General features: G+C 51.8%; 1 protein-coding gene across 1 annotated transcript in view; it reads left to right on the top strand.

Moving 5' to 3' along the window:
- LHFPL7 (LHFPL tetraspan subfamily member 7) overlaps window positions 1-13,698 on the top strand; it is a gene marked incomplete at both ends in the record, with an annotated part of 64,183 nt that overhangs the window by 8,967 nt on the left and 41,518 nt on the right. Inside the window, one exon of the mRNA XM_082328601.1 lies at window positions 3,956-4,094. Coding sequence (XP_082184727.1) covers window positions 3,956-4,094 — 139 coding nt within the window. The remainder of the gene's footprint in view (window positions 1-3,955; window positions 4,095-13,698) is intronic.

Genomic DNA, 13,698 nt, shown 5'->3' with positions numbered 1-13,698 from the left:
ACATCAGGGTGCTGCTGGCCCCAGGACCCTGCAGTCTTGCTGCTGCCTGTATGGACCCTGATGGCAGGACCCAAACCAGACCCAGCTCTTCTTTCAGTGTAACACTCACCTGCACCCATCCTGTTTGTGCCTTTTTTCTTGGTGCTATGTCTTGAAAAACATCTTTGCACCTTTCTGTGGGGATTAGCAATCTGAGCGGCTCATAGGTTGTTTCCAGCAGGAGCTGCGAGTTTTTAGGGGATTTGAGCTACCATAATTAAGAACCTAGATCGTTAAAAATAATATGCTTCACATGAGAGAGGAACAAGCCTGCTTCACAAGACCCCTTTCTGCTGAAAAATTCATTGCTCTAAATAATTAATGGTCCTCGCAAAGGAGGATGGTTTTCCATGTTGCCGGGTGGAAGGTGAAATTCAGATGCTGGGCAGAGTAATCCTTCTTTTTTTTTTGTGAGTCCGTATTTCCTCACTGCACTGCTGCCCTGGGAGCGGTGCAGAGCAAGGGCTGCAGCTGCTCTCCCTGCGGGGCCCTGCGCTGGGAGGGTGTCTGCGCGATGGGGTCACCCATCCCACCCCAAACCCTGTGGGTCCCTCCCAGGGTGTGAATGGGGCCAGGGGCTGGTCCCTGCTGGGGGTGTCCCAACCTCGTCTCTTTTGCCCGGAAGCAGCACTTGGCTCTTTGGGTCTCGGTGGCTTGGAAGGCACCAGACAGGAGCAGATACCCCTGCTGCCACAGTCCCTGCTGAAACAGCCTCTCCATTTCTCTTGGTAGCTGTTTGCATGGCCATGCCTTTTACATTGCATGTCAGAAATTAATTTATTGCTGGGACAGTGTTTGCATTGCTTGTGCAGTATATAAATAGGCTATAAATAAGATGCTGATTTCTAATCACTGCACAGCACTGGGGGAAGCGCTCACACCAGGGTGTCGGGGCAGTGCCCGTGCTCCCCTGGCCCGTCCCTTGCCAGCACCAGCGTGTCCCTTTTTGGAGTGGCAGCAGCTCCCCGGCAGGACCCTGCAGGCACCAGCCAGTCCAGCTGCTAAAAAACAGCTCAGCAGTAAATAACGCAGGTAGATGTAAGTCAGTGCCACACCACGGGGCAGCACCGCTAGCACTGGAGGGTCGGGAGGGTTTTTTTAGCTGCTTGGACTCCCCCGTAGCCATCACAGGGTAAACCCAATTCCTCTTCCCCCGCTCAGCCTGCCTGTGGTTCCTGCAGCATAACTTGCATTTAGCAGATTATTTACTCCTGATTTGTAACCTCTTTGGTGAGGGGGAGCAAACGGAAACATGTATTTGGTTTGTTCCTATAGTAACCTTGGTTGCCCAGAAGCTCAAATGTAGGGGAAAAAGTAAAAAAGAAGAATTGTGCATTCCTAACCAGAACATCTCAGCAGGGCGAGAGGGCTGGACAAGGGCGGGTGGAGGTGGGACCTGCACTCCTTATGGCAGCTCCCGCACAGGTTATTAGGAAAATGGGGCTGAGACCTGTCTTACAGCTGTACTGCTTTAGGGAGCCAAGACGCTGATGTTACTGCAGGGTGACTCACCAAAGCCAGGAGCATTTTGCAGAATTTGCCATGAAATGTTGTGAAATGACAGGACTTGACGTGGCTGCTGCAATGCCAGGACTGAGGTGCCCTCGTGCTGTTTGAAGGCTGCCACGAGCTGGGTGCTGGAGGAGGAGGCACCCGTCATGGGTCCCCTCACCGCCCCTGGCCACACCGTGCCCCTGGCTGGGCTGGTACATGTCCCTGCCGGTACAGGGACCACCTCGCTGCCAGTGCCATCCCACTGGCAGAGCTGGAAATGCCACCTGCAATGAGGACAGAAACAGCAACAGTGCAGCAGTTTCCAGGGGATCAGGCCCAGTCAGCATGGGTTTATGAAAGGCAGATCCTACTTGACTAACCCGATCTCCTTCTATGACAAGGTGACCCGCTTAGTAGATGAGGGAAAGGCTGTGGATGTTGTCTACCTGGACTTTAGTAAAGCCTTTGACACTGTCCGCCACCACATTCTCCTGGAGAAACTGGATGCTCATGGCTTGGACGGGTGTCCTCTTCTCTGGGTAAAAAACTGTCTGGCTGGCTGGGCCCAAAGAGTTGTGGTGAATGGAGTTAAATCCAGTTGGCGGCCGGTCACAAGTGGTGTTCCCCAGGGCTCAGTACTGGGGCCAGTTCTGTTTAGTATCTTTATCAATGATCTGGATGAGAGGATGGAGTACACCCTCAGTAAGTTTGCAGATGACACCAAGTTGGGTGGGAGTGTTGATCTGCTGGAGGGCAGGAAGGCCCTGCAGAGGGACCTGGACAGGCTGGATCGATGGGCCCAGGCCAGTGGGTGAGGGTCAACAAGGCTCAGTGCCGGGTCCTGCACTTGGGTCACAACAACCCCATGCAATGCTGCAGGCTTGGGGAAGAGTGGCTGGAGAGCTGCCCGGCAGAAAAGGACCTGGGGGTGTTGGTCGACAGCCGGCTGAATATGAGCCAGCAGTGTGCTCAGGTGGCCAAGAAGGCCAATGGTAACCTGGCTTGTATCAGAAATAGTGTGGCCAGCAGGACTAGGGAAGTGATTGTCCCCCTGTACTCAGCACTCGTGAGGCGGCACCTCAAATACCATGTTCAGTTTTCGGAAGGACATCAAGGTGCTGGAGCGTGTCCAGAGAAGGGCAACCAAGCTGGTGAAGGGTCTGGAGCACAAGGCTGGTGAGGAGCATCTGAGGGAGCTGAGGCTGTTTAGCCTGGAGAAAAGGAGGCTGAGGGGAGACCTTATTGCTCTCTACAACTACCTGACAGGAGGTTGTAGCAAGGTGGGGATCAGTCTCTTCTGCCAAATAACAAGCGATAGGACAAGAGGGAACAGCCTCAGGTTGCACCAGGGGAGGTTTAGATTGGATATTAGGAAAAATTTCTTTACTGAAAGGGTTAGCACTGGAGCAGGCTGCCCAGGGAAGTGGTGGAGTCCCCATCCCTGGAGGTATTTAAAAGATGGGTAGATGTGGTGCTTAGGGACATGGTTTAGTGGTGGACTTGGTAGTGCTAGGCTAACAGTTGGACTCGATGCTCTTAAAGGTCTTTTCCAACCTACACAATTCTGTGATTCTAAGAATTGGGTGCCCACACCCAAGGACAAGCTGTTTTGCCATAAATTAGCGCTTTTCCCAGTTTTAGATGCTGATGCAGCTTGCATCTTATGGCCAGAATATTAAATAGCAAAACCGCTTCCACCCTGGCCAGGTGATGGCAAGGGGACAGACTGCTGTGCTGGCCTCCCCTTTCACTGCCCCTCCACACTGTGCCAGCCCCTGGGGAAAATGCTGCTCACCAGGGACTCCTATAGCCTCTGGCACCCTAAAACATCATCCCACAGCGTGAGCTGGGTTTGAGTAACAGCCCCAAATGACCCAGTTTTGTTGCAAAAGAGGCTAAACCAAAGACGTGGCTGCTGCAGGGAAAAGCCAGTGGGGCTGCTGGAGGCGAGCTGGGCTAGCGGGTTGGAGCAGCCTGCCCTGCCAGCAGAAGCTGGCTGCAATGCAACCTTTGCAGCAGCAGGTTACCCGCTGTGGAGCATCATTGGCAGAATACCTTCTAATTGCCAGGCTTGCAGGGGCGGGCACCATCACGAGATACATTTCAGCTCTCAGTGGAGGCACTGACATGCACTGCAGGCATCTAATGGCACTTGTATTAGTGATGTAGCCCTTCATGCATGTAATACATTTGCTATTATCACCATAGCCTGAATACGAATAACCCCTGGGACCAGGTGACGGGTGAACCATGGGCTCAAGACAACAGTGAATTTAAGCAGCAGAAGGTAGAAGGGAAAGGGTGGGAGAAGCCACCCATGACAGGGCCCCACTTCTCACTTCAAGAGAGGGAATTTGTGGGGAGGTATCATAGGGACAGTGATGGGGGACTACCTTGCTGACAGCCCTGTGTGTCCTTTCAGACGAGTGCTGTGCTGTGTGCAGGCGGCTGTGCCCTGCTGGCCCTCAGCTCGCTGCTGGCCATCGTCGCTGTCCTGCTGCCCGGTGGAGCCTGTGAGAGGAGAGTCTGCACCCTGGCTGGCTACATGCAGACAGCAGCAGGCAAGTGACGGGGACTTTGCTCTTTGGGGTGGAAAGATGGGGTTTCCCCAGGGTGCTGCCTGGCCATTCGCGGCATCCTGGATCTCAGCAACAAGAGGTGCTTGCAAACAATGCTGGGAGAAAAGAGAGCAGACCTTTGCTTTAGCAATTGCCTCCTGTATCCATGTGTATAAAAATCTATTAAAAATCCCCTCTGCCCAAATACGCAGGTCTGTGGCAGAGAGCCTGGGCTGCAGGTCCCGCTCGCTGCTGCCTGCTCAGGCTCGTGTAGGGCAGGGGGCCGTGGCAAGCAGTGGAGACCAGGCTGCCTGCTGGCAGGGGGCTGCTGCACCTCCTGGGGTCTAGTAGATGCCTCCTGTGAAATTTGCGGTCCCATTTGGGCCATCTTTGCAGTTAAGCCTCTGGAGGGATTTCCTTGCTGAGCTTTACACCTGAGACAGGCTGTTGCCCACCCCATTCCACATCTCCCCCCAGCCTCCCTGGGCACCCTGCTTGATGCTGTATTTGCTTATATTTCCATTGCAATTGCTTATACTTCTGCCTTTGAGAAGCGCTAATGCAGAGGGGAGGAGGCAGGCAGCTGGGGAAGGTCTGTCCCCGTCCTGTGCTCCCTGTGGAGGGACAAACCCCACCCAAGACCAATCTCCACTGTGGGGAGCCACATCTCCAGGAGCTGAAGTGTTGGACTAAACAACCCCAACTGGACAAGAGCCACAACAGGAGATTAAACCGCCTGTTCATGTCTGTGCCCGAGAATAAACTCCTTTCCTTGGAGAAATCCTTAGGGCCAGCCAGGCTTCGTTATCTGCCCAGCAGCGTTCAAGCAGCTTTTGGGGGAAATCCTGTTACATGCTTTCCTCACCAGGGCTCATCCCACAGGAGCCGATTTGGGAACAGATGGAGGGGCCTGGTCCATTAGCCACAGCTGCTCCAGCTCAGCTGGGATGTGGGTGGGCACAGGCAGCTGCTTGTGTCCCATCGCTAGTGACCAGTGCATCCCTCGGAGGCCATGATTCGGACATTCCCATCACCCCACTGTGTTGGATGGTGGCTGTGGCCAACGGGTCCCCAGGGTGCAGAACAGCGGCTGGAAGAGCCCCAGCCTGGAGGCGGCTCAGGGTGGCCTCCCAGGCAGGAGAGAAGTGGGATGGAAAGGGGTAACCCTGCGTTACCTTTGCTCAAGGGGGTGGCACATCCCCACCACGTCTGGCTCTGCAGGTGCAAAGCAAGGGATTAGGAAGAGTCCCTGGAAAGGAAACGGGCTGTGGCAGATAAATACAAATGAGGTGCTCCGAGCCGTTTTTGGTAATATTGAACAGGCTGTAAATAAACTGTAGGCTCTAAGCGTTATTGACAAATGAAAATTTACTGGATATGTTCGAGCAAGCTAATGGGTTGCTTTAAACCCTGGCCATGCCTTGCTAAGCATTTTGTATTGCGCTTTTTAATTTTGGTTCACTGAGGATTAATTCCCATTCAGAGCAAGGCAGCCCTGAGTCAACAGAATTAAATGGCTTAATGTATTTGTATTCAGAAATGCTGCCCCCCATAATTTTTCTCCCTGTTCCCGCCCCAAGGAGGAAGCTCTTCATTAGAAATCAGCTGCAGCCCAGCAAGCAGCTGGGTGACAGCAAAACTCCTCCCCAAAAATCACATTATCTCAGAGAAAAGCAGGGGTTTTAGGGGACATGAATTTATGTGGCAGAGAAGGAAAGGAGAGCAAGCCCATGAGGTTTGGTAGAGCAGCTTTGTGATGGGGGGCCAGCTCTGTCCCCGCTGTGGTGTCGGCTCTACTGGGAGGACCCCTATAAAGCCACCACAAGATGCTGGCAGAGCAGTGGGGAGGAAGAGGGGGCCATGTTTCTCCCAAACCACAGGTTTCCCTGAAGTGCAGCAGGTCCCACAAGCACCTTCCCTCTGCCTGTCCTGGCATTTTCCCATCCCACAAAAACAACTTGAGATATTTTGCAGAGCACCAAAGGCACAAGTAAATAAGCTTAATACTATAAAACATTGATTCAGGCAATCTAATTTCCCAATAAAGGGCCAGGTGCATTCAGCCAGGAGCATGAAACATGCCATAAAGTGCAGGAGCAGAGGCACCGGCAGAGCGAGAATCAGTCCCCACAGGCTCTGTGCTGTATCAGACAGATGCCCCGAGTCACACTCACCTAAATCCAGGTGCAGAGGCCAAGCTGAACCAAACAAGACCCAATCCTGAGAGCAGCCCCACAGCAAAGGGCAGTCAGGCTCAAGCTGCGTCTTTAACACTTTGCTGCTAACTTTTAGAGATCCAAGCTGTGTCTTTTCTAGCCCCAGAAAGAAGGAAGACAGAAACCTCATGCAGATAGAGCAGAGCATTAATTGCAGACACAGACATGCCATCAGGGTTCAGAGCTGGGCTAATTGCCACCATACGTTGAACACATGATTCCTGATGCCTGGCATCCACCCCTTAGAAAAAAAAACAAAAACACAAAAAAACCAACATATCCACACAAATGACAAGAGGATGATCCCTAATGAAAGAGTAAATGAGCAGCAGAGCAACAGGGAAAGGCAGAAGGATAAAAGACAGGACATTTGCTCAGCTCTCACACCCTACAAGCAAAGTCAAAGCTGCCCCAGAGAGATTAGAGATGAGGCTCACTCCCTAAGCATGGTGCCAGCTCACTAAAATACAATTTCTGCTATGATACCTCCTCCCAAGCCTGCATAGCAGCACCACCAAAAAGGTTGTGGTAGCCAAGCTGGCCCCATTTATGTGTGGGTCAGCAGGGCGGGCCCCAACCCCCAGCTGTAGCCCATCACTGCTGATGGAGAGAGGCCCTGGGGCTAACTCTAGGGACAGGGAATGCAAATGGGGGCACAGCTGAAATCCTGCCACAGTCATTTTTCAGCAAAAGTCTCTTTGCTGGCATTTTAAAAATAGGAGTTAATGCCAGGGAGAAATGTCGCCTGCCATATGGGGCTGCAAGGGAAGGGCAGGGGTGTTCTGCTGGGCTGGCTGTGCCTGTACAACTTCTCCAGTGGCTTCCAGGTGCTGTGCCAGGGGGCTGGGGTTTATAGCTGGACATTACAGTTTATCTCTGCAAAGCTCTCAGACCAGTTTTCAAGCAACTGCCAGTGGCGAAGCTGCTGGAAAGAGCACAGGACCATCACGCTGACTCAGGCATCGACTTCACCCACGGGCACCCATTGGTGATGCCCCAGGGAGCTCTGAGGTCCTGCTCCAAGCTGTTGGAGCCCACACAGTCCCCAGCAGTGCCACCACATTAGGGGAGTGTCCTGAAAGCTGGGGGTGCCGAGAACCAAAGTACCCTCTGCCAGGTTTCCAGCATGGACCGTGTCTGCTCCCTGGCGCAGGAACATCTGCGCTCCCATGGGAATGGCCTTTCCAGGGGAGTGAGACTGGCTACCGGTGGAAACCGAGCTTTGAGTAGAGCCCGAGTAAACCCCATCAAACAGCAAATCCAGGCAGCTTTCTGCTTTTGGGGCTTGTGGGACTAAGGGAAGGATTGTGGGTCTGCTGTGGATTAAGTTGCTGGTGACCATGCTCTGGCACCAAAGTGGATTGCATCTGCTGCTTAGGAAGAGCAAGTCTTCATAGGCGGGCAGCAGGGACTAGCAGCCTCCCTCCACAGCTCCCTTTGGTACCCTAAAAACCTCAATAAAAACCAAGGACTGTGTTGCTTTTTGGAAGCTTTTCACCATGTGCTTTTGAGGCAAAGGGCTCTTGCTTTGCAGGCGAGTGTGGGCAATCCATCAGTGGTTAGTAACTGGATGCAGCCCCAGCCGCCCCACGGCTGCTGATCCTTTCCCTGGTCTCTGAGACGTGCCTGCGAAACGGCCTGGCAGGAGGAGGCTGCAGAGCTTTGCACGTTGGCGAGGGCACAGGCACAGTCGAGTGTGAGGGGAGCCTTCAGGGAGAGGTTTGCTTTCACCCTACGCTGCTCCCTGTCTAATCCTCCCACCATCAACTCACTGCTGAAGACAAATCCAGTGCTGAGGGCAAATGATCCTGACCTGCCTGTGCCTTTCTAAGGCTCTTTTGGTTTCAAAGAGCAATTTCCCAGCATCGCTATGACAGAATCAGAACAGTCATAAGACTCCAGCAAGACAGGCAGAAACCCTCAGTTACGCAATTCCCTTACTTAGTCACACTTTAATCCCAAGTTTCATGGTAGTCCCAAGACCTTCTTCCTGCAAAATTTTATTACATTCTGCAGCCAAGATCCCTCTTGCTGCCAGAAGCATGGTGGCATTGCAGAGATGGCCTCAGCTTTTGCTTAGTTAAGCGGCAAAGCAAAATACAGGAGACCTTGTGCTTTTTGAAGTAGCCTGTGATTACTTAAGACACTGATCATCAGGTAAGAACACATAAAGAGGGAGAATCGTTCATTTTCAGATCAGTGTGAATCTTTTAGAGGCACCACGTCCCAAGGACTGAAAAGCAACCTAGGTTAAAATGGGCTGTGTCGTTCCCCTGAGCGTGCTGCGGGACAGGTGGGAGGTTTGCCCCAGCCTTGGGTTGCAGGCAGATGCTGGGGGCAGCATGGAGATGGCAGGTCCCTGGCCAGGAGGCTGTCCCAGTGACTGTGTCACAGTGTTATTTAGGAAGGCAGCGTGTGGTCACTGCCTGCATTGTGCCTCCCATCCCGCCCTGCATCTTAGCCTACCTTTGGGATCGACGGCGCCCTGTTTTTCCCAGCTTGTGCAGGCTCTGAATGGCAAACAGCACCATCATCTGTGTCCGTATTGATTCCTCGGACTAGTATCGATCAGCCTGGTGACATATAGGTAATGTGTAATTAGTAACTTGGATGAAAATAGCACCAAGAGGGTGTACAACCAAGCTGCCTGGGTACTCTGACCTTTGCTAGCATCTCCATGGTGGCAGCAAATAAAAGGGTCGTGGCTGCCTGGTAATTGCTGACCTGCTATTGAAAACACTGTGAAAGTCCACCCTTCCCTGCTGCCATCGCTACCATGCGAGGCTGTTTTGGAGTGCTGCCTGACGGGGTCTCTGATGACCGGGTGCCAGTGGAGCTGTTGCCATGACTCAGGAAAAAGCAGCTCCTGTTTTGTCCCTGTGTTTTGCTCTGTAGCTCGGATGCTGCATTTCTAGGGCCAAAAGATGGTGTGAGCTGACAGAGCTTCACATATGTCAGTGTTCATGGTCAATCTGCACCCGCAGCAGTTGCCTGCAAGATCTCGGATCTGTCCTGTCCTGCCCCTCACCAAGAAATCACGATTGAAATAATGGCCTGGGGAAGGCACTCTGCCAAATATCACCTTCCAATGCTCTAAAGGACTTGTGGCACCAGCAGCTGTTGGGGATGCTGGAGAGCAATGTCTGAGGATGTTGCAGGGGCCACCAGACAGTGGGGACATACCCACTGCTCCCAGTGTGCAGGCAGCGTCACAGCACGGCCCCCGCAGCACCTCTTTGAGGAGACATAAATGCAGCAGACATCTGCCCAAGGCAGGGGACAGTTTGGGGTTGGGTGGCCAACACTGTGACTGACACTAAGAGTGTTCAGGGCCAGCCGAGGAGACAAGGGTCTGAGCCAGTCCCAGAGCGTGCAGCCTCTCCCACCCCCTCCCACACAGCCCGGGCTGGGGGCCGACCTGCAGCCGGTTTCCTGATGGGCGTTCTCATGGCTGCGGAGCCTGGGAGCCCCATCCTGTTGACGCTGAGGGTTGTTCGTCAGAAGACAGCCCTGGGATTTGGAAGAGGAACTTGGTAGTGGAGGGAGGGGAGGAGCAGTGCCCTGTTGTCCAGGCATTGATTTGATTTAAAATCACCCAAAGCTTCTCCTATCCCTGTTTTAAAAATAACATCTTGGCTTTTATCACAGAGCCCATGTGGTCCCTCTTCTTGTGGGGCTTGAAAAATGTGCTCAGGCCTGATGCAGTGACATTGCTGGCTGTGTTTGATCACCAGAGCAGCATTAAAAAAATGTTGCCGTAAAGCTCTTTCCAGCCACTAACAAAAGGTCCCCCAAAACTGCAAGATTTGGCTAAGCAAGAGGTGAAGTGCCAAAAATAAAGCAAAGTCCAGCCTTGATGCAAGGTGCTTGGGCATGAAAGTAAAAAACAGCAGCATAAAACCTGATCCCGGAGATGAGTCCAGCTCCGGAGTTGCAAGGGCAGCTCTTCTGTTTTCCCCTTGTCTTTCTTTGGAAAGAGCAACGCTCCCATCGGAGCTGGGAGTAATTGCATGGTCCTCATCACTGCTCAGGTCCTCATTGTCATCTTAACTCACTCCCCTCCACATTTCACATCTCATCCTTGCAATAGAGACAGCAACCAACAATGTTGGAAACCCTGGTTCCTTCCCCGGTGCAAGGCTTTTCCCCCTGCTTTCTTTAATTACATTAGCAAAGTAGAAAAACTGCCTTTGGCACATTATTATCCAGTCAGTGAACTCTCAGTAATTCCTGACACAACTAATAAATATCCAAAGGTAGGAGCCTGCTGCCGAGGCACTGGAGAGGGGGCTCTGTCACAGCCCAGCCCAAGAGGTGCTTCGCTCCAGTGCCAATATTGCTTACGCCTGATTTACATGTGCTCTCATTTTTTTCACTCGCGCTGATGCAAATCCTCTTTTGCTGCATTTTTTGCCAATTTGCTCCAGAGTTCAGCTCAGTAAAAGCTGTCACCATCCTGGGCCTTGGGCCGATGTGTCCTGGAGCAGGGACTGCTCTGAACCCTGCGGAGATGCTGGGCACCAGCGGCAAAGCCCAGATGATGATATTCCACCAGTCTCTGCATGTTTAAGAATTTGATGAACTCCCATATTAAAACCAACAACTGAGTTTTTTTCTGTCTACCTTCCAACTGGGAGGTGTCACCTGGGAGGATGTTGCAGGGGAGCAAAATGAACTTGCCCGATCCGCTGAGCGATGGGCATGAAACTGGAACCACAAACATCGACTCAACTTCAGCTTTTCACCAGATGAAATTTTTACTTCTGCTGAAACAGTAATTTCTCTGTGCTCACTTCGGTGCATGCATTTGGGTGACAGATCATCTTGGTTTGAGAGGCATTTAGTGATTTTACTTTCAAAACCTAAAATCTTCAGCAGAGAGCCAGACCATTAAACTTCACAGTAAAAGGGAGGGGGCTAGCGGCTTTCCTTACGGGCAGGCTCCCTGCCACAGGTTAAATGTAAATTAGCCTTCTGCAGGGTTTAAGCTCATTTCATACAAGGTGCAGAGCTGCTGAAGGAAAAGGGGCCAGATCCTGGCTGCGCTGTACAGCAGCTGAGCCACGCTTTAGCCTCGGCAAGGGAAGCTAGGGATTCATTTCCGTCTCACATTTGGACAGTTTTCTTTCTTCTGCTTAGTTCTCAAACTATGGTTTGATTTTCTTCAGGTACAGTTTTGCCATTTGGCCCAAACCTGCTGACTTGGTGCCTTTGCCCTCCCTTCAGACCGGGGACACGGCAGTAGCAGCGTGCCTGGGCTAATGCTGGGAGCAGCATATTTCTCAGTAGCCTCATTTAGAGAATAAACCAGCCATGTCCTTTCATTGGTTTCTTGGAGAGGGGCAATACATTTCCAGTTGCATCGGTGACAGAAGCAATATCCTTTCATTGCTGTCATTGGAAAAGAGCAGTTTTATGCTGCAAGAAAGAACTAGTTCACTTGTACAAAACATATTTTCTGTTCCCTTAAACCTGGGGAAATCCTTGTCGTATTAATATGTGGCTGAATTGCTTCTCTTTCAACAGTTCTCCTAGGGATTTGAGTTTAGGCCAGTTATTGCACTTGGATGCAGTAACAGTCCATAAAAAGTATATTTTGTAAATAATAACAGTGCTTTGTAATAAATGGGAACAACAACTAACACGTGCCACTGGGGCTCCAAAGCTGCTGCCTCTGAGGAAATACCAGCCAGCCCCAAGGACCCCAACACCGTGCCAGAGCCATGTGTTTCAGATGGGAAAACCCGTACTTCAGTTTCAGAGGGAATTTGTTTTCCTTTGCCTGTGACTCTCCGTTCAGTTTGCAGGCAGTTGTTCCTTCTTCTATGACACAGGATGTTTACTGTCATTCTGACATTTTCAAGGTACCAGCGTGGAGCGCAGGGGTGTTATCGGAGGGCTCTTCAAGCCATACCATTCCAAGCAGGCTCCCTCACATGAGATTTTGGGGAGGGATGGCTTTGATTATGGTTCACCTTTCATGGAGCTTAACCATGCTTGTTGGTTGTCGCAGGAGAGAACCACTGCATGTGAGGGTCCTTCTTCCCTTGCAAGTTCAGGTTGCTGGTAGCACAGCCAGGACATCATATACTTGATCTCGCAAAGCTTCAGAGCATCTATCATTTAATAGCTGTCATTAGTGGCTGCCCAGCCTGCTTGTTGCGTGCTCACAATGCTGGGAAGAAGCATGTCTCCTTATGTCCTTGCTATGTGATTATGTGCGTCAGCTGATGTTTCTCTTCATAAAAAATCTGACTTCTCCCTTTTTTCACCCTGGCTTGGCTCATGTTTGTATCTGCTGTTGCTGGGAAGATGGAGGCAGACCCTGCAAACCCCCTCCAGGGCCACCTGAATATCCTCCCTTGCTGTAGGGAACAGAGCTCCTAGCTGAATTTCATGCATCCTGAATTGTGTAGAGGTCACATCATCTTTACTGACTCATCCATCTGGACTGAGTGTGTAGTGTGTAACACAGAGAGGAAAAAAACTTCCCCATCCTCTGGAACAGTAACAGGGAGCTCGGGACTGTCATGGGCAGTTTGCAGTTTGGTCTGCTCAAGAGGAGGATCCATGCACTTCAGGGAGCTTTGGTCAACCCCCAGTGTCCAGCCCTCTCTTTCTGTCAATGTCGGAAGTTTTTGGCCTGTTATGATGTGCTAAAGCAATATTAGCCCCACAGAAGACAGTCTCTGGCCTTGGTGTCAGACATAAATGTTTGCTGGGCTGGTTGGATCCTGGCTGTAATTTAACAGGCATCTGAACATGGGGACGAGGATTTTTCAGGACACAGAGCGGGACAGTACATGCTGATGAGAGCAGCACGTACACACATCTGCCAGCAGCAACACGCTGCCCTGAAACCTGAAGGTTGATGTCAGTTTTGGGTGAAGCAGTGAGCCCCCAAATGCCTCAAAATCTGTTTTCGTGAGATTAGATGAAGCTCACGCTATCTGTAGATCTGCCTGGGAAGTCATTACAGGGCCTTGCTGCTGTTCTACAGTGAAGATGTGTTGGCCTAGCCTTGGTAAGCAAGGTGATAAATCTGGGCTGCAGCTGCTCACTGTCCTTTGTGTCGCAAATTGCCCAGGCAGTTACAAACGGCTGTGTTCATGCATCAGCCGGTCCTGCTTTAAGAGAAGGCATGCACGGAGATAGGGTTTCCCTGAGAAAGGAGCTATGAAGGTCTGACAGAATGGGTCTTTCCAACACCTACAGCCCCGGCTGACCAGTAGGGTGCCGGCTGCCTGGGTCAGACCCTTTGGTGGGATGCAGGGCGTTTCAGTCCTGCTTTGCTTGCTCTAGATGAGCGTTTGGTGTCAGCATCCTGAATAACTGGCAGGCGGTGCTGTGTGATCTGGGCTGCTGGGTGAGCTGTGGAGCCAGCCCTGAGA

The sequence above is a fragment of the Platalea leucorodia genome (genome assembly GCF_965183815.1).
Source record: "Platalea leucorodia genome assembly, chromosome: 16".
NCBI classification, from domain to species: Eukaryota; Metazoa; Chordata; class Aves; order Pelecaniformes; family Threskiornithidae; genus Platalea; species Platalea leucorodia.
The sequence above is the reverse complement of the archived record's forward strand: the minus strand, read 5'-3'. Positions and strand labels throughout refer to the sequence as shown.